The sequence below is a fragment of the Nomascus leucogenys genome, chromosome 11 (assembly GCF_006542625.1).
Source record: "Nomascus leucogenys isolate Asia chromosome 11, Asia_NLE_v1, whole genome shotgun sequence".
NCBI lineage: Eukaryota > Metazoa > Chordata > Mammalia > Primates > Hylobatidae > Nomascus > Nomascus leucogenys.
This window is the reverse complement of record NC_044391.1, coordinates 105,524,213-105,544,223: the sequence shown is the minus strand read 5'-3', so window position 1 is coordinate 105,544,223 and position 20,011 is coordinate 105,524,213. Positions and strand designations below refer to the sequence as shown.

Below are 20,011 nucleotides of genomic sequence, written 5' to 3'. Positions count from 1 at the left end.
CTGTGAAGTCCCCATGCCCCTACCTCCTCACCCTTCAGTTATCCATCCCTTTCTCTAACCCTCCCTCTTATCAAAAACCAATGCCCTCCCCCTACCCCCCCGCGCCCCGCCCCGGCACGGTGGCTCATGCCTGTAATCCTAGCACTTTGGGAGGCCGAGGCGGGTGGATTGCCTGAGCTCAGGAGTTTGAGACCAGCCTGGGCAAGACGGTGAAACTTCATCTCTACTAAAATAGAGAAAATTACCCAGGCATGACGGCAGGTGCCTGTAGTCCCAGCTACTTGGGAGGCTGAGGCAGAATTGCTTGAACCCCAGAGGCAGAGGTTGCAGTGAGCCAAGATCACGCCACTGCACTCCAGCCTGGGTGATGGAGTGAGACTCCGTCTCCAAAAAAAAAAAAGCAATGGGGGCCAGGCACGGTGGCTCACGCCTGTGATCCCAGCACTTTGGGAGGCTAAGGCGGGCGGATCACCTGAGGTCAGGAGTTCGAGACCAGCCTGGCCAACATGGCAAAACCCTGTCTCTGCTTAAAAAATACAAAAATTAGCTGGGCGTGGTGGCACACACCTGTAATCTCAGCTACTCGGGAGGCAGAGGCAGGAGAATTGCTTGAACCCGGGAGGCCGGGGTAGCAGTGAGCCAAGATTGTGCCACTGCACTCCAGCCTAGGTGACAGAGCCAGACTCTGTCTCAAAAAAAAGAAAAAAAAAGCAATGGGATCTGACAATAATCATTCACATTTGTTGACTGATAGATTATACTTAAACAGATGACCTAATATCTTAACCAGTCATTAAAATTTTAAAACTCTCATCTTCTAGTTTGAGAAGAAAAAACTTCTACTGAAGGAATTTCAGGCATCAGCCAGCAGGTGCAGTGATGTTTTTGCCAAAGGGATGGGTGGTGGGGTCCTGAAAGTATTATAAATCTGGTTTAGACGTCCTCGGACCTGGGTGGGGGGGTGTCAGAAGGAAGGATGCTGGGCCTCTCCCCAGGTGAGCCCCTACTCCCTTGGGAGGAAAAACGGGCTGGGCTGGTTCCAGCTGCTGGAGCTACTGAGGGAGAATGAGGCATCTTTTGTCCTCCGGTATCTGAAGCCTCCCCTTCCAAGATGGTCCACTGGGTATTTCCCCTCACCACCACTTTTCCTTTGTTCCCCTTTTTTTTTTTTTTTTTTTTGAGACGGAGTCTTGCTCTGTTGCCCAGGCTGGAGTGCAGTGGCGTGATCTCGGCTCACTGCAACCTCTGCCTCCCAGGTTCAAGCGATTCTTGTGCCTCAGCCTCCCTAGTAGCTGGGACTACCGGTGCATGCCACCATGCCTGGCTAATTTTTGTATTTTTAGTAGAGACAGGGTTTCACCATATTGGCCAGGTTGGTCTTGAACTCCTGACCTCGTGATCCACCTGCTTCACCCTCCCAAAGTGCTGGGATTACAGGCATGAGCCACCATGCCCAGCTGTTCCCCTTCTTTCACATTCACCCCTTGCCTCAGAGCTTCCAGGAGCTTCTTTGTGTTTTCTGGCCTAGTGCTTCTTTAGGTGGCATTCAGTGAGATTTTCACATTCCAGCCTCCCTTGTCTGCCAACCTGGAAACCAATTTATGCTTCATGTGGCATTTTGGCCTCTCACATTTCCGACCACAAGATATGTGCTTAAATTGCAACTCTTCTTGAGTGGAGATTTTAGGATAGGGTCCCTTCCTAGCCCTGAGTAGATCCGCCTTCCTTCTTCCCCTTTTCCAGACTGGCAAATGCCTGGGTGGGTTGCATCTTGTAAGCAAACTTGTGCAAGCATAACTGACCCATGAATGGATGTGACCTCATTGTACCAGGTAGTAGCTATTGCTTTAACGCTCACTCTGGTCATATTTCGTCTTCACATAGCATATCATTTAAATGTTAGATGAAACACTATGTCCTTTGAGATTTAAATATAATTGAATCAAGACTTTATCCTCTATTTTTGTAGAGATCCAGTTCTCACCCCAATATCCCAAGGGACTCATTTTCTCAGGGTCCTCTCCTACTGTGATATTTACCAACCTATTGATTTCACATGAATCTCACCATTATGGCAGGTCTCTTCCCTTCATTTCTCCTGACAAGGAACTTAGTCACGTTCATGAATTTTTAAAAAGTATTATATATCCCCATGGCTTTATTTCCATGTCACGTCACTGGGGCAGTCTCTGACTACGCCTTTCAGAATTGCAACCAGAAAAAAACAAAGACAAAAATAAATAAATAAATAAAATATATATATATATTTTTTGAGATGGAGTCTCACTCTGTCACTCAGGCTGGAGTTCAGTGGTGTGATCTCTGCTCACTGCAACCTCCACCTCCCCGGTTCAAGCAATTCTCCTGCCTCACCCTCTTAAGCAGCTGGGATTACAGGCGTGCACCACCATACCCTGCTAATTTTTGTATTTTTAGTACAGATGGGGTTTCACCATGTTGGCCAGGCTGGTCTCGAACTCCTGACCTCAAGTGATCCGCCTGCCTCGGCCTCCCAAAGTGCTGGGATTACAGGCATGAGCCACCAAGCCCGACTGAAAAGAGAATTTTAAAAAACAAAAATAAAACAAACAAAACACAAATAAAATAAAATTGCAATCAGATCCTCTCCCTCTGGAATTCCCAGTTCTCCTTCTGCTCTGTTTTTTCCACAGCACTATCTTCTTCTGGCACACTATATAACTGACTTGTTTATTATATTTATTGACTATCTTCCCCACTAGACTATAAACTCCACATGGGCGGGGCTTTTTGTTGGTTTAATCCACTGCCAAACCCCCAGCACTTAAGACAGTACCTGACAGGCGGGGCGCAGTGGCTAACGCTTGTAATCCCAACACTTTGGGAGGCCGAGGTGGTTGGATCACCTGAGGTCGGGAGTTCAAGACCAGCCTGACCAACATGGAGAAACCCCATCTCTACTAAAAATACAAAATTAGCCGGGCATGGTGGCGCATTGCCTGTAATCCCAGCTACTTAGGAGGCTGAGGCAGGAGAATCACTTGTACCCGGGAGGCGGAGGTTGCGGTGAGCTGAGATTGCGCCACCGCACCCCAGCCTGGGAAACGAGCGAAACTCCGTCTCAAAAAAAAAAAAAGACAGTACCTGACAAAAGAAGATGCTCAATAAATATTAGTTGAGTGAATACACTTACATGAAGCTTTGTAGTATGGCAGATTTTGCTAAAAATGTCAGGTGATGGGCTGTCCACAGCCTTGTTACTCGAGTAATGTGTTCCTGAACCAACAGCAGCAGCATTACCTGGCAGCTTGTCGGCAAGGCAGCATCCCAGGCCTCACCCCAGACCTTCTGATCAGCATCTGCATTTCAACAAGACTCCCAGATGATTCACATGTGCATGAATGCTTGAAAAGCACTGGTCTAGGCCATGTGCAGTGGCTCACGCCTGAAATCCCAGCATTTTTAGGAGGCTGAGGTAGGAGGATCACTTGAGGCTAAGAATTCAAGACCAGCCTGGGCAACATAGTGAGACTCCCCATCTCTATTTCAAAAATAAAAATAATACAAAGAAAAAGAAAAACACTGGTTTATATCACAACAATGCAAACAACTTAAACTTGGATCTTAGACATCCCCGTTCTTAAAAGGTTTTTTTCTTATATGTAAGAAATTGGTAACATTGCACTCCAGCCTGGGCAACAAGAGTGAAACTCTGTCTCAAAAAAAAAAAAAAAAAAAGAAAGAATATGTCTCCACTGCTACCCCTACAGAAGGCAGAAAAGACCACAAAAGGTTTGAGTTTTAAAGGACAAATTCTTGGTTTTGGTTTTTTTTTTCCATTCTTTTTTTTCTCCCTAAAGGACAAGTCCTTTCCTTTTTTTATATTAGTGTTGGGGAGAATGTCCCTGGCTTCCCTCCCTCTTCCCCACCTTCCCTCAGAGTGGGGGCTGGTCACGGACCCAGGCCACCATGTTAAAAGCCGCCGGGCCACAAGGAAGACCGGCAGCACAAGCCAGCCTTGCCTATGATCTCCAGGGTGTTCTTACCGTAAGTGTGGAAGGTCCAGCCATGGCCACCTGCTCCAGTCTCACAGGCCTCTTTGCCAGGCATGCTCATGAGACCCGCCAGCTGCTGGGCTGGAAGCACATGTACTTGACCGAGTTGTCTTCCCAGGACCTCGACAGCAGCCCTTCTGCCCCTGCATGGAGAAGTATCCAGTTCGATGCCTGTCAGGCAGCAACCCTTGCACTGGCATCGGCTGCCTCTATCTGTGCCCCCTGCTTGTCCCACTGCACAAATGAGAGAGTGAGGAGTCTCTGTCTCCACAGTAGGCCTGGCACCTCAGTGGAGCATGACGAACTTCAAAAACGGAGGCTCCAAAAGAGGCTGAACCAGCCCAGCCAAGGTAGGTGGACAAGAAAAAACTGTGAACGGCCGGGCGCGGTGGCTCACGCTTGTAATCCCAGCACTTTGGGAGGCCGAGGCGGGCGGATCACGAGGTCAGGAGATCGAGACCACGGTGAAACCCCGTCTCTACTAAAAATACAAAAAAAAATTAGCCGGGCGTGGTGGCGGGCGCCTGTAGTCCCAGCTACTCAGAGAGGCTGAGGCAGGAGAATGGTGTGAACCCGGGAGGTGGAGCTTGCAGTGAGCCGAGACTGCGCCACTGCACTCCAGCCTGGGCGACAGAGCGAGACTCTGTCTCAAAAAAAAAAAAAAGAAAAAACTGTGAATGACTCCTCCCGAGAAATGGCTGGGGCCCTGGCCAATCTCTGCTGCTCACGTGAGGAGAGGAAAACCTCCAGGCCTGCTCAACACCCATCAGCTGAGAAGCATGGATTCCCCTGGGAGAGCTCTAGCCAATTTGCAGAAAATTTGCCCGATTCTCTAAGCTAGGGAAGATTTTTTTCAAACTTTTTGTTTTTGTACCTCCCTGGCCATTTTCAACGCAAAAGGTCAGATTTCCCTTAAATGCACTCCATAGCTTTCCTTATTTGTGCAGAAAGAAGTGCACTCCTGCTCCTGAAGCTATCGCACAAATACCCTATGCTGGGACATCACAGCCACTTCACAGGTGAGGATCAAGGCGCTGCAGAAGGCACTGTAGGGGTAGAACCTGGCGTGGGAGTGGGAGCGGGGCCAAAGCTGGGTAATGAACTTTTCACTGACTAAAACTTAGAAAAATACTGAGTGAATTTTTTTTTTTTTTTTTTTTTTTTGAGATGGAGTCTTGCCCTGTCCCCCAGGCTGCAATGGCGCGATCTCGGCTCACTGCAACTTCTGCCTCCAGTGTTCAAATGATTCTCCTATCCCAGCCTCCTAAGTAGCTGGGATTACAGGCGCAAACCACCACGCCCGGCTAATTTTTGTATGTTTAGTAGAGATGGGGTTTCACCATGATGGCCAGGCTGGTGTCAAACTCCTGACCTCAGGTGATCCACCTGCCTCAGCCCTTCAAAGTGCTGGGATTACAGGTGTGAGCCACTGCACCCAGCCATCAGTAATTTTTTTTTAAGAGTGGTTGGCTATCCAGGAGTTGGAATAACAGGTGGATTTTTCTTTCCTTCTCACATATTTGTATATTACCATAATTGTTAACAATGATTTACTTTTATGAAGAGCAAAAATAATTCTGGCAGCTCCCTTTGTACATGAAAACACATCAAAGCCAAACAATGTTGTAAGCTCCATTCTCGGAGCAGCACAGTCATTCCACAATCTCTAATAAGTCCTCCCCTTTTGTCATCCCTAACAATGTATTTCCAGCATTCCATAATACCCTCTATGCAGGCATTCCATACACACAGGCTTTTCTCGTCACACATCATATATGACTACCTAATATTTGACAGGTGAAACTGTGTCTCTTTCAGCATGCCCAGAGAAATCTTTCTTTGCCTTAATTTTATTACATGATGAGACCTCTCCTTTCTGCCACTTTTGTTGTGTCAGAAGTGTTGCCAAAAAAAAGGGTCCTCATCCAGACCGCAAGAGAGGGTTATTGGATCTTGCACACAAAGGAACTCAAGGCAAGTCGCAGAGTGCGGTGAGAAGAGATGGTTTATTGCAAGCTACTGTTTCAGCCTAGAGTGTCTTCAGAAAGCAAGAGGAGGAATGCCTCTTCTAAGGTTTTGTGTGTTTTTTTGTTTTTTTTGTTTTTTGGTTTTTGTTTTTTTTTTTGACGAAGTTTTGCTCTTGTCGCCCAGGCTGGAGGGCAATGGCTGCAGTCTCAGCTCACTACAACCTCCGCCTCTCGAGTTCAAGCGATTCTCCTGCCTCAGCCTCCCAAATAGCTGGGATTATAGGCGTGTGCCACCATGCTGGGCTAATTTTTGTATTTTTAGTAGAGACGGGGTTTCACCATGTCGGCCAGGCTGGTCTCAAACTACTGACTTCAAGTGATCCACCCGCTTCAGCCTCCCAAAGTGCTGGGATTACAGGGGTGAGCCACCACACCTGGCCTAAGGTTTTCTTATATAGGTTTCTTATCCATGTAAAAGCTAAGTTATGTCTACATGTGGGGACTGACAGCATGACATTTATTATGTTGCTGATTTAAAGAAAACTATCCTTGGCATTTTAGTGTGTAAGTACATCAAAGCTTGACTATAACCATCATAAAAGCATACGTTGTTATGTGAATATGGGGACATCAGGACATTCTGCTGTCATAGGTGTTTGTCTTTGCAGGCATTGTGAAGTTGCTTCCTGAGCTGTAGACATGACCATGGGTCATGACTGGCAAGGAATGTAACTGCTAGTTTTGTTGGTTTTTTGTTTGTTTGTTTGTTTGTTTGTTTGTTTGTTTGTTTGTTTTGAGACAGAGTCTTGCTCTTGTTGCCCAGGCTTGAGTGCAATGGCGTGATCTCAGCTCACTGCAACCTCTGCTTCCTGGGTTCAAGTGATTCTCCTGCCTCAGCTTCCCAAGTAGCTGGGATTATAGGCGCCTGCCACCACGCCTGGCTAATTTTTTGTATTTTTAGTAGAGACGGGGTTTCACCGTGTTGGCCAGGCTCCAGGCTGGTCTAGAACTCCTGACCTCAGGTGATCCATCTGTCTCTGCCTCCCAAAGTGCTGGGATTACAGGCGTGAGCCACCATGCCCGGCCTACCTGCTAGTTTTAAGATGGAGTTGACTTTTTTTTTATTTTTATTTTTTTTGAGACAGAGTTTTGCTCTTGTTGCCCAGCCTGGAGTGCAATGGAACAATCTTGGCTCACTGCAACCTCTGTCTCCCAGGTTCCAGTGATTCTCCTGCCTCAGCCTCCCGAGTAGCTGGGATTACAGGCACCCGCCATCACACCTGGCTGATTTTTTGTATTTTTAGTAGAGACAGGGTTTCATCATGTTGGCAGGCTGGTCTTGAACTCCTGACCTCAGGTGATCCACCTGCCTCAGCCCTCCCACACCCAGGAGGTCCCTGGAACCCCCATCTGTCCCTCTGCCCTGTGGCAATTTCACACATCCATGGCCAAGATTTGAAAACTATTGTTCTTAAGTCACTGCACAGACCCTGCTCTGGTGACATGGACAAAAGTGAACTGACAGCTGCCAGCAGTACCACCATGCCATAGCTCCAAACTGTTCGCTGTTCATCACCTACCTTAGCACAATCTGGATTTGGTATATTACAAGTGGGCAGAGTGTCACTAGGGAATGCCTAAGAGGTAGTCGCACAAGGAGAAATTGGCAAAGTGGATTACTGCACATGAAGGAGTTTTCTCTTCAAAAAATGTTGTATCAGAACCACCCCATTTCCTCAGCCAAGCAGGTATGTATTTCCTTCTGTCTGTTTCTGCTGGAGAAGCTCGGTGGTCGAGTCAAACCCTCTGCAATGTGAAAGGCCTGACTGACCCCAGGGTGAGAGATCAAATTTTAAATACTACGGGTAACTGATTTGAGACACTGAAATACTAAACCCCGGAAAATGGGCCTCTGCTTGGATTTTGCTGCTGTTGTTGTAGGGTTTTTGGTTTGGTTTGGTTTTTTGGAAAGGGAAAGGCCTCTCTGACTGATGTGCAGTTGCCTGAAGGGGAATGGATGGGGCATTGAATGGATGGGAAAAATGAATGATGTTCTTGAGGTCTCTGAACATCAGGGCTTCCAACAAGTCTGAAATGAAGTTCCTCACACACTGGACAGGGTTGGCCCTTCTGAGTCACCATACCACTTCCCTGGGGCTCAGGCAGGGCCTGGAGACTGGCCAGCTTTGGTTGGAACACAGGCTAGGATGGGAAAGGTGTTTCAAGGGTTTTTGCCTAAAGAGGACAGGGTTCTGCCTGGACCCATCACCTGCTCATTGGTTCACTCAGCTGACGTGCACTGAGGTCTGCTCTGAATCCCTCCTGGTGCCTGTGGTTCCAGCTCTGTGGAGCCCACCGAGCCATCCTAGAGTGACCCACCTGCCTTTATCCTTCCCCTAGTCTTGTGAGCATCAGTAACAAACTCGGGTTAAATCCAAGGATCAAAATTTCCCTTTCCAACCCTTCTTCCCACCAAAGTTTCTCACCAAGGAGGACAACACTGTCAGCCCACCATTTCTGGGCCAAATCTCCATCATACCACAACTGGTGCCTCACTCCCACACTCAGCCCCGTGCTGAATACTGCTGCTTTTTCATCCCTATCTGGCCCTCACGATCCTCCTATTAACAGCCAGGGCTCTGGCCCAAGGGGTTATCCCCATCCTCATCATCCCTGAATCCTCAGTCCAGCCCCTCCTCTCCCCTAAGCATTCAGCAGGATATCAGCTGCCAAACGCAGCTGAAGCCCATGGCCACTCTCCTCCCTGCAGTTCTCCCTGCCTTCATTCCAAACCAGCCCCACAAATCCCACCTCAGGGAGAGTGCCTTTTGCAGCAAATACGTGCCAGGCCCTGAGCTGTGTAATGCACGTGTTCTGATTGAATCCTGTGAGGGGGATATCATGTGTTTTATAAAAGGGAAACAGGGGTTCGTGAAAGTTAAATAACTCAGCTAGTTAACAGCAGAACTGGAACTCGATGCTTCCATGGGCTAAGACAATAACTTCTTAACCACACACAGCATGCCTAACACTCTATAAGGAAGCTATGATTTCCCTTTCCCCTGCCCTACCAGATCACAAAATCCCAGATTCATTTGACTCCACATTGTTTATATGAAAGATGGATCTGCAGCTACATACATTTGTTAGATTTCTGTTCTGATACCCTCATTTCCTAGAGCTTGTCAAAATGCCTGGGTCTTGATGGTAGGAATGAGGGAGGGGAGAGAGAAGAGGGTAACAGGGCAGGAGGGTCTTGTCTTATTCTCTACATGATTTGGTCTCAAGGTAAGCGCAGCCAAAAGCTGGACCAGAGCTGATTCCAATCCACTCTGACCCCAGTTTGCCCCAGAACTGGTCCAGAATACGAGTTTCCAGGAAAAAAACAGGAAAGTGTTTGCCTCGTTTTAGACAAAGAAGGTAGAGGCTGGTCTAGGTGTGGTGGCTCATGCCTGTAATCCCAACACTTTGGGAGGCCAAGGCAGGAGGATCGCTTGAGGCCAGGAGTTCAAGACCAGCCTGGGCAACATAACAAGACCCCATTGCTGTGAAGGAAGGAGAAGGGAAGGGAAGGGAGAGGGAAGGGATAGGGAAGGGAAGGGGAGGGGACAGAAGGGGAGGGGACGGAAGGGGAGGGGAGGGGAGGGGAGGGAAGGGGAGGGAAGGGGAGGGGAGGGGAGGGGAGGGAAGGGGAGGGGAGGGAAGGGGAGGGAAGGGGAGGGGAGGGGAGGGAAGGGGAGGGAAGGGGAGGGGAGGGAAGGGGAGGGAAGGAGGGAGAGAGGGGCTGGTGACACCTTTGATTCTCTCTCTGGAGCAACTTCACACATGAAGTCAGCAAACATGCCAGCGATGTGGGAAACTAAACTTGAGTCAAAATCCTGCTTCTACTTCCCTAAATTCTTGAGTCTCTAGACCATCTCAAGGACCATCCCCAGCCCCTCTGCGGAACCCAGGCAAGCCCGCCAACTGCCACGCTATCCTCTGCCTCTCCAGAGTCTCTTTCAGCTCCCCAAGGGTCAGAGCTCCTCTCTCTCACCTCCTACTCTCTGCCCCTTCTCCACCAGGCCCCACTCAGGTTCCTGGCCGCAAAGAGCCAACCTCATGCCCAAAGACTGAAAAAGAAATGTTTTAATAAATACAAAACTCTCCAATAATGACTCTGCTCAGCTCAGGGGCAGCAGGAGTGGAGTGTCGGGGGCCCTTGGTGCTGAGTGAGGATAAATTAAAAATCCCAACAAGCCAGTGACATTATGTACAGAAGGAAAGGAGTGGGGCTTTCAGGACAGAGGCCGAGGGTGGCAGGGCAGGATTTGGAGTGGCTGTGACCTCGGTCTGGCCCAGCTGCCTCTCCCCCTTGTGGAGCTGTGGTTCCCAGAGGTAGTGGGGGTGGGAGTAGAGGCAGGACAGAGGAGCAAAGGCACTGGGCTTCCCACAGGAGAATGCGAGAAGGTCCTCGATGCCACCCCTTCCCCAGCTCAGGCCCCATCCTCTTGGTCATGTGGCCCTCTGGCTGCTCCCTAAGAGCCTTCGGCTTCTTTCTCCAGCTCTGGATCAGTTCTGGTCTCTGGGGCTGCTGGAGACAGAAGGGAGGGAATGCTGGAGGAGGGGAGAGGGAGTGGAGAGGCACAGAGAGGCATGGAAGGCAGGGCAAAGCATCCCTGCCTTGGTCCCAGAAAGGTCAGCATTTTCTAAACAGGTCAGTGCACACAGCTGGGTGACCTTCATCTCGTTGCTTAATTCCTCTGAGCTTCAGAAATCTCATTTGTAAAGAAAAGGTCATAAATAACAATTCCACCAGGTTGCTGTGAGGGTGGATTGGAATGGCACTTGTGAGGCAGGCTGCACTGTTCCTGTACACAGTGAATGCTCCCTTCCCTGATCAGGAGTCCCACGGGCAGGTCAGCCCTCCACTCACAGCTGCTCACCCTGGACTCCCTCACTTACGCCGCTGGTGGGCCATGCAGCGGGAACAGCATCGACTCTCCTTCCCCGAGCCGCAGGACAGTGGCAGTGAACAGTCATCCCGCTCACAGTGAGGCACCCCTGCCTGGTACAAGACAGAGCAGACACTGAGTGTCCCCCAGAGGCACTGGGACACAGTGGCCTTCAGCGTCTTCAGGGACCTCCCTGGGAAGGTCTCCCTACTCCAGACCAGGCCCTCAGTACCCACCTCACACAAGCCTCTGCTCCCCACTTACCCCACATCGGCAGGTGATACAGCTCATCTCTCCAAAAGGGGGCACTGAGGGGTGCCAGCTCTGACTCTCTGGGAACCACTGCCCAGCAAAACGGCAGCCCCGGGGCCCATCAGCCGGCATGGGGTCCCCCAGCTGGGGGTGGGCCCCCGACCCCACTGTTGAGAGGGAAAGAGAAAGGGTCAGCCCAGGAAGACCAACGAAGTTTTATGAGTATTCTCTTTGAATACCCAGCACCTAGCAGTTTCTGGCACTTAGTAGGTGATAAATTTGGATGGGTGGGTGGGCAGATGAATGGATGGATGAAGGGATGGATGGATGGATGGATGGATGGATGGATGGATGGATGGATGGATGCATCAAGGGGTGGGTGGATGGATGCATCAATGGGTGGATGGTTGTATGGGTGGATAGATGGATGGATGGATGGATGGATGGATGGATGGATGGATGGATGCATGCGTCAATGGGTGGATGGATGGATGGATGGAGCAGGAACCAGAACCCATCATACCCCACTAGTATATCACATTCTTTCCACTGCATTTAGAGTCCTGGCTCTAGGCTAGGCACAGAGCAGTGCTCAGTATAATGCTCAATTAACTTCCCCTCACCCAGGACAAAGCCTGCCTCAACCCAAAGGTGAGGCCTCAGTGCCCAGCCACCTCTCTCACCTGGACACTGTTTGCAGCAGTCAGTGGGGTTGACACGGACAGGCTGGGCACAGGCCAGCCGGGGACACTGCACCTTCTCACAGTGCACCTCTCCAGTGCCCCCCTGTAGGGATCCATTGAGCAAGGAGTGTCAGGCAGGGGGCACATAAGCCTCCTGCCCACTCCCTCTCCTATTCCACACCTCAAATGCAGTCTCTCTGTGGCCTTTTACTCAGAGGCCCAGACTTGCTTTATAGACCTAAACTCAGCTCCTCATCGGAACCCTGCAAGGTAGGTGCCATCATATCTGCTTACAGGAGAGGAAAGTGAGGCTCAGGGACAGAAGGTGCCTAGGGTCATTGGCACCAGTTAGCTGGCAGAGCCAGAATCCACACCCAGGTCAGCCCTGTTCCTTTTCCCACAGGAAGCAGACTCTCAGAGCACAAGGGCCTTTTCTCATATCGTTTTGATCCTTGAGCCCTCCTCACCAAGGACGGGCCTTCCTCACCTGGCAGCCCCTCCCCATCTCTGCAGACCCCGCTGGGTTATGGCACCAGAGAAGATTGGGTGGCCATACCTTGCAGGTGCAGACAGCACACTTAATTAAGCCAAAGGGGGGCACAACGGGGTGCCACCGCGTACCCGCTGCCCGCCAGCTCCGGTCACCATCAAAATAGCAGCCTGGTGGGGAACAGGGCCCAGCAGCCATTAGTATGAGCTCGTCAGCTGGGCCCACAACCAAGGCTTGAGCCTCAGGCCACCCCCACACGAGCCTAAGCCAAGGGCCCACTTGGGGGCCAGTAACACTAATGAGTCCTGTCAGGCATCGCTTGGAATCTGTGCCCCTCAGGCCACCCCCTATATACTCTTCCCTTCTTGTCCCCCTCCTGCTTCAACCTAATGGCTCCTCTGGGGCCTCCCACCCTGAACACACCCTTCCAGCTCACCCTCTCCTGGGTCCCGGCTCCTCAGCAGCCCTGGCAGGTCTCTGACATCTTGTTTCTCTGTGGAGCCAAAGAAATGGTGAAAGCAAAGGGTGACCGTCCTCCTTCCCTCCCCAGAGGACCTGTCCGCACTGCGCCGACTCCTCCCTCCACTCCCCTGCAGAGAACTCACCAGGGCAAACAGGGCAGCACTGGTCGGGAGCCTGCACCGGGTGTGGGCAGCTGGGCGGTGGGCACACCACCGGGTCACAGATCACCGTTCGTCTCTGCAGAGAGCAGCAGAGGCATTGACGGGAATGGCCAGGCCCCTTGCTCCAGATCCCAGGACCCAGTGTGCCCTTCCAAGACCTCCTACCTGGCAGGTGCAGAGTGAGCAGAGAGGGTCGTAGTTGGGCGCCCAGCGAGCCCCGTGGGGGCGCTGCTGCCCCTCGAAGAAGCATGTATTGGGGTCTCGGGGCCGTCCAGGACCACCAGGTTTGGCGGGTGCTGGGGCCGGGAGACCAGGCACCACAGGCGGCGCAGCAGAGGCTGTATCTGGAGTCCCTGGCGCCCGCACCCCCTCGGCCCCGGCCGCCTCCAGGCGCAGTCCGCCCACCTCACATTGGTTGGCGATGTGCACCTGGGAGGAGAGGCCAATTGAGGCTGCGCTGGGGCTCCCCCTCGCGTCTTTACCAGCAGCAGCTGGCCAGCCAGCAGGAGACACCTGGGCCCTCTGAGCGCTGCAGTGGCCCAGGAGGATGCCATTTGCTCCACAATCATCTCAGCTGCCAGGGATAGGGTGCTGGGCTGCCAGCCTCCTCATGTAGCTCATTCTCCCCACCAGCCGGGGGGTGTGATACGACCACCCCCAGGACTCGGAGACAGCAAGTGACTAGTGCAAGGGCACACAGTGCGCCTCCAACTCTGCACCCTCCCCACTGCCCCCACTGCCCAGACTCCCCACCTACCTGCCCTCGGAGCTCCCCTCTGGGGCTACCCTTGGTGGTGATCAGCAGGGAGGCCATGCCTTTTGCCAGGTGCCGCAGCAGCTCCGGCTCCAGGTCCTTCACCACACCCTGGGCCTGCACATAGACAGCATAATGGATAGGAATACGACACTTTAGGGCTGAGCCTACTGTCCCCACAGTAGGCTTCTTCACAGATGAAGAAACTGAGAGCCAGGGAGGTTAACTAAAGTCTTCATGGTAGCAAAGCCCACTGGCAATAGTGTGGAGCTTGGAAGCCAGGTCTCTCTGACTCCAAGTCCATAAGAACTCACCCCACTCGAAGGGCTTAGTCCATCCCACCTACCCCCCTGAGGTCCAGGATATTACATACCATCCAAGACCCCCCACCAAAAAAAGACATAGAAAGAAGAATGAATAATAAAAAGCCAAATCAAGCCCATGCCAGCTCTTTTTTTTTTTTTTTTTTTTTTTTTGACACGGATTTTTGATCTTGTCGCCCAGGCTGGAGTGCAATGGCACCATCTCGGCTCACTGCAACCTCCGCCTCCCGGGTTCAAGGGATTCTCCTGCCTCAGCCTCCAGAGTAGCTGGGATTATAGGCACCCGCCACCACGCCCGGCTAATTTTGTATTTTTAGTAGAGATGGGGTTTCTCCATGTTGGTCAGGCTAGTCTCGAGCTTCCTACCTCAGGTGATCCACCCGCCTGGCCTCCCAAAGTGCTGAGATTACAGGTGTGAGCCACTGCACCCGGCCTACAAATCACTGTTTAATTTATTTTATTTACGCCAGCTCTTCTATACCAGGCTGCCTGCTCTCTGCTTTCCCCACCACAGGCCCACACAGCCCTTCAAGCTAAAAAACAGAAATGTTCCAAGCTGCCGCCTACCATCACATCCTTACCTCTGAGCCATAGAATCCCTTCAGCAGCCGCCGAGGCCCTGGCGTGCCAGGAGGCCCCAGGAGGTGGGCAGTGACAGTGCCTTGTTCTGAGCCACCAAGCCCAGCCAGCAGCACTTCATAGTGCAGGTGACAGTGGGTATCCAGGGAGAGCCAGGCATGCCCTGCTGCTTGGCTCTTCACAGGGGGTAGCACCAAGGCTCCTGCTAGGGGCACGGGCAGTGCTGGGTCCAGACAGAGGAGAGATGACAGGTGAGAAGGTGGCCTAGGGCAAGCCCTCAAACCCCGCATTCCCCAGCTCCCCAGCGCACATTCCAGGAGCTGAAAGGCACTGTCCATAGGTCCAGGGCCTGGAGAGCAGCAAGTTTTAGACCCTTGCACCTCGGCAACGGGAAGAGTCTGCCAACAGGGCCACCCTATATGTCCCCACCTTCAGATGGCAACAGGAGCTTAGGCACAAAGAAAGACACACCAGGCTCTGGCTGTCTGCCACCAGCCCTCAAATGTTCTAGGAAACCAAAGGGCAGACAGACCCCTAAGGACACTCACTGTCATGGCGGGCGCTATGCCCACTGTAGGGCAGGGCAGCCACATGCCCCCGAAGCTCTCCGTCTGGGAAGTCCTTGGTGCCCACGTTCAGGAAGAGCTCATTCTGCAGCAGCATATGAGCCCCTCGGGCACCCAGCCCAGGGCAGATACCCACGGCCTGGGGGCAGGGGAGGATAGGCCTCTCAGCTCTCACACGAGCCCAAGGTTCTGAAGCCTTGGGCCATTTTGTGCCCCAACTCCACCCACACACACTTCCACACACCCGAAACACAGGATAAGGACCTGGCAGGCCCAGTTTCAAGGCCCTGCCCTGCCGCTTCCTAGCTATGTAACAACCGTGAAGAGTAACTTAACTTCTCCAAGCCTTCACTTCCTCATCTATAAAATGGATACTGTGAAAGCCAAAAAATATGTAAGGCCACCAATGCAGCACTTAGCACATGGAAAGGCCCTGTAAGTAGCAACCATTGCCATTACATTTACTACTATGCAGCCTGTGGCACTGTTCTCCAGGTCCAATGCTCCCATTTGACTGTGAGCTTGCTAAGCACAGGGGCCACATCTGATTTGCTTTGTACCCTAGTCCCTAGTCTGGGGCTCACTAAAAATGTCAAATCAGGCCAGGCGTGGTGGCTCACGCCTGTAATCCCAGCACTTTGGGAGGCCGCGGTGGGCGAACCATGAGGTCAAGAGATCGAGACCATCCTGGCCAACATGGTGAAACCCTGTCTCTACTAAAAATACAGAAATTAGCTGGGTGTGGTGGTGTGCCCCTGTGGTCCCACCTACTCAGGAGGCTGAGGCAGGAGAATCGCTTGAACCCAGGAGGCAGAGGCTGCAGTGAGCCGAGATTATACCACTGCACTCCAGCCTGGCGACAGAGCAAGACTCCATCTCAAAAAAAAAAAAAAAAAAAAAAGAAAGAAAGAAAGAAAAAAAGTCAAATGAATAAATGAATGAGTGGGAGAACCCATGAGTGAGTGGATGATAATGAACATCCCTGCTCATCCAACCTGGCTTCCCACAGCCCATGCATTGGACCCTGGGATCCAGCTCCACCTGGAGCCCTCACCGTGTGTCCTCCTGGCTGGAGTCCAGCCATGTGGCACAGGACAGTGCGCTGATCCCTCCGCTGAGGCTTGGTCTCCAGTGTCATGGCTACAACCTCACTGCTTGTCCCTACCACTTGCACCTGATGGGCAGGGATGGAGGAGGGCAAAGTGGAGAGGCAGTAAAGGCCTGGGGCCTGCTGCCCACCCCACCCCTCCCCCACCTTCTGCAGCCCCTGGCTCTTACCTGATAGATCAGGGAGCCATTTCCTAGCAGCGTGAGGCTGGCCGAGCCGGCAGCACCCGTCTGGACTGGGATCAGGGCATCAGCCCCACAAAGGACACTTTGCAGGACTACGGGGGGGGCAAGACAGGTGAGGCTAGGTTTACTCCATGGCTGCTTACACCCCCAGTCCTCAGGATCTCTCCCATACCCACCCTTGCCCCTTCCCTGGCACGTGTCTGTGCCTCTCAGTTGTGCATGCCCAGGGCACCAGCCCCCCCAACCCCGCCTCACCGTCGCAGCTCTTCCTGGCAGCAATGTGTCCACTGATGCGCAGCCCTGGCCTGCCTGCCCTCTCCAGGGCCATCTGCAGCTCCCCCAGCACCAGCCAGTCCATCTCCTGGACTGTCAGGTTGGGCAGCACCTCAGCAAAGCCTGGTTCCTGGGAACACAGCAGGGCGTGATGGGCAACAGCAAGAGGCCAAGACAGGTGGCAGCAAGAGCCAGATCCCCACTCACCTGGGCTGAGACGTTGGCCTGAAGTTCTCGCAGTAGCTGCCCCTGGTGTAGAATCTGGAGCCTCAAGGGAACCTGGGTTAGTCCTGCAAGGCCGCACATGTGGGCCTTTCTGAGACAGGTGCTCTCCCTAACCTTCTCACATGTTTTGCCCCCATCCCACTTACCCCCACTCCTGGGTTCCAGCAGCCCTCGGAAGAGCAGCAAAAAATGCAAGGAGTCCTCTGTGTCACTGAGAGTGAGCAGGGTGATGCCCCCTATGCCCTGCTGTGGGGGGCCTTCTAGAGTCAGGATGGCACTGAAGGTCTCTGGGGAAGGGATGATGATGAGAGCCCATCAGAAACCCCCCCCCTCCCCTTTCCTGGGGGATAGAGAAGACTCAGAACTTCACGCCCCGGGGGCTCTTTGCTGCCTACCTGCAGCCAGGGCCCGGTGCCGGATGAGAGGCCCCCAGACCTCCCCTGAAGGGTGAGTGAGTGTCACAAGTGCCACATGCAGCTGTTCTGCCCTAAGGAGCCGCAGAGACAACCGAGGCACTGCCCGCCACACCCCACAGACCTGGAGCAGAGAGACAAGAAGGCCCTATGCTCAGACACTGTGCAGGCTAGGCCAATTAGGAGGCCCAGGCAGGCCTGATGGAAAGGAACCTCCAGGGTGCCCTAGGAAGCTTAAGAAAGAACGCTGGAGCCAGATGCTTGGGTTCCAGTCCTGGCTGCACCACTTACTAGCTGTGTGACCTTGAACAAATCACATTATCCTACTGAGCCTCAGTTCCCCCTTCTGTAAAATGGGCATCATAATGTCAGCGCCTTCCTCCCACTGGGCTGTGGTGAGGACCACAGGAGGCAATGCAGAGCATGCTCTCAGCACAGTGCCCAGACTGAACAAGTGCTCATAAATGGCATCATCTCACCAGGCCATCTTGGGTGGGGGCTGCAGGGTGCTCAAACAGGACACTGCCATTGGAGTCTGAGAAGCGGACCCTGGTAGGGCGGTCCAGCCTGAGAATGAGAGGTCGGGTGAGGCCGGACTGAGCCAAAAGCAGCCCCTCCCAGCTCTCCCAGTTTCCCTCCCGGCCCGGCAGCTGACCCCTCCTTGCTCCTTCCCCTTTCTCACCGCCTGTAGGAGATGGAGAAGCGGAGGCTAGAGCGCAGCAGCGAGACTCGGGCTCGTGCCACTGCCTGCGACCTCGGCCCTGTCAGCAGCGCCACGAAGTCTGGGACAGGAGGAAGATGGCCTGAGCACTGTCAAACGCCGCTTTGGTGGCCCAGCCTCAACCACAACCCCGCTGTTCGCCGGCCCCCTACCCGTGTGGCCGTCACCACGGGCCCGCTCCTCAGCGCCTGGCTCCCCGCGGTCGCTATAACTGCGATGCTCCGGGTCCCGCGGATACTCGAAGGACAGGCCGCTCGGCTGCCGCTCCGAACTGCTGCGCTCTGCGGGGAGGTGGGGTAAGAACACAGGCTTCAGCTGGCCATGGGAAGATCCAGTCCGACGCCCCATCCAAGTGGCCGGGGACCTAGTATCGTGGCCCTGCCTCCCTCCCTGCAGGGCGGAGCAAGCCTTACCCTGGGGGCAGGACTGGCAGCAGTGTCCCGGCAGCTGCCGCGGCTGCCCACAGGCCAGGGTTGGGCACTCTGGTTTGATGTTCTTGCAGCTGACCCTGCCAGGGCCCCTGGTACGGCGACCCCACTGAGGCTGCTCCCGGAAAAAGCGGGAAACCCAAGTGAGTGCAAGATGCCAACTGATGAGACCCCCCCCAGGCAAGGATGTCCCGCAGAGTCAGCCAGCTCTGCCACTTACAAGCTGCGTGACCCTAGACAAGCTACTTCATCTCTCTGGGCCTCAAGGTCCCTGTCTGGAAAATGGGGATAATAATACTCTCTATCTAGCAAGGCTGCCATGAGAGTTAGATGAGCAAGGAACGAAACGGAGTTGGCACAGAGCCTTACACAGAGTGGGCGATCAGTAACAGCACCTAAGACTTGAAGGGGCTGATTCCCCTTCCTCCACCAGAAAAATATCCCCAACATCTGCCGACTGGGCTCCTTCTCAGCAGCTCCGAGTCCACTCCGATGCCCGCGCGACCCGGCGCTCCCCACCCGCCAGGGCCCGGGCCGGCCGCGGGGTGCACTCACCGCCTCGCAGGCGCACAGCACGCAGCGCATCACCCCGAAGGGCTCCCCCAGGTCCGGGTGCCACGTCTCGTCCAAGGCATAGACCTTCCCGCCGAAGGAGCAGCCTGCGGGAACGGGCTTGGCTGGAGGCCGCTGCCCAGCTCGCGCCGTGTGCCGCCCCGGGGGCTGCCCGCGGGTCCCGGGTCCCGGGCACCGCGCCCTTCAGCCCCCGCCCACCCTCCGGGCCGCCCGCCGCGCCGAGCCACCTGCGCCCCGCGCCCCCTCCGGGCTGGCGCGGACTCGCCCCGAGCCCGACTCCCCGCCCGAGCCTCCCCGGGGCGCCCACCTACCTGCCGCTCCCCGAACGGGCAGCGGCTCCTTCTCGGAACGGATGGGCAGCGCGGGGGGCTCGGGGCCGGCGCCGCGGGCCGGCCAGGAGCCGAGCAGCAGCAGCCCGAGGAGCAGCAGCGGGGCCGGCGGGGCCGGGAGGCTCGGCATGACGCGAACGGGACAGCTGGGGAGGCGGGAGGGAGGAGGGCGCGGGAGCGGGCGGAGGGAGGGAGGCGGGAGTGCGGAGGGCGGAGGGCCGGGCCGGGGGCGGTGCGGCGGGAGGGGGCCGGGGCCGGGGCCGGGGCAGTGCCGCAAGGGGCTCGTCGGGCGGCCGCAGAGTCGGCGCCGGGCCGGGCGGGGCGGGAGGAGCGGCCGGGAAGAGCGCGGGCGGGCGGGCGCTGACCCGGGCCGTACGCGGCTCTACTGCCCCGGGCGCCGGCTCCGGCCCGTTTTATGCCCCGCGCCCGACGCCCCGGCCGGGGGCCTCCTCCTCAGCAAACGGGGCGGCGGCGGCAGCTCGGCGAGGGGCCGGGCTGAGCCCGGGGGGTCCGGCCCAGCAGCAGCGGCCCGGATCGCGGGTGGGGGAGGG

At 54.4% G+C, this 20,011-nt stretch overlaps 1 protein-coding gene across 9 annotated transcripts; it reads right to left on the bottom strand.

The window, feature by feature from the left end:
* Positions 1-1,493: 1,493 nt before the first annotated feature.
* CHRD (chordin) lies at positions 1,494-19,994 on the bottom strand. 9 transcript variants are annotated; one of them, XM_030822933.1, is made up of 24 exons: positions 19,443-19,689; positions 19,114-19,217; positions 18,544-18,673; positions 18,283-18,411; positions 18,092-18,191; positions 17,889-17,976; positions 17,392-17,533; positions 17,143-17,283; positions 16,979-17,061; positions 16,754-16,901; positions 16,484-16,590; positions 16,260-16,379; positions 15,188-15,344; positions 14,642-14,862; positions 13,741-13,854; positions 13,149-13,412; positions 12,966-13,059; positions 12,797-12,853; positions 12,427-12,530; positions 11,871-11,973; positions 11,200-11,354; positions 10,946-11,048; positions 4,026-4,177; positions 1,494-1,587 (listed from the first exon to the last, which is right to left on the bottom strand). In XM_030822933.1, the coding sequence occupies exons 1-23, from the start codon at positions 19,588-19,590 to the stop codon at positions 4,092-4,094; spliced, it is 2,898 nt and encodes a 965-aa protein (XP_030678793.1). In that variant the 5' UTR covers positions 19,591-19,689; the 3' UTR covers positions 1,494-1,587; positions 4,026-4,091. The 9 variants fall into 9 exon arrangements, with proteins under 9 accessions (XP_030678793.1, XP_030678788.1, XP_030678789.1 ...); XM_030822928.1 differs by having other exon boundaries at positions 16,979-17,283; XM_030822929.1 differs by lacking the exon at positions 1,494-1,587 and adding an exon at positions 2,124-2,199 and having other exon boundaries at positions 16,979-17,283.
* Between the last annotated feature and the right edge of the window lie 17 nt (positions 19,995-20,011).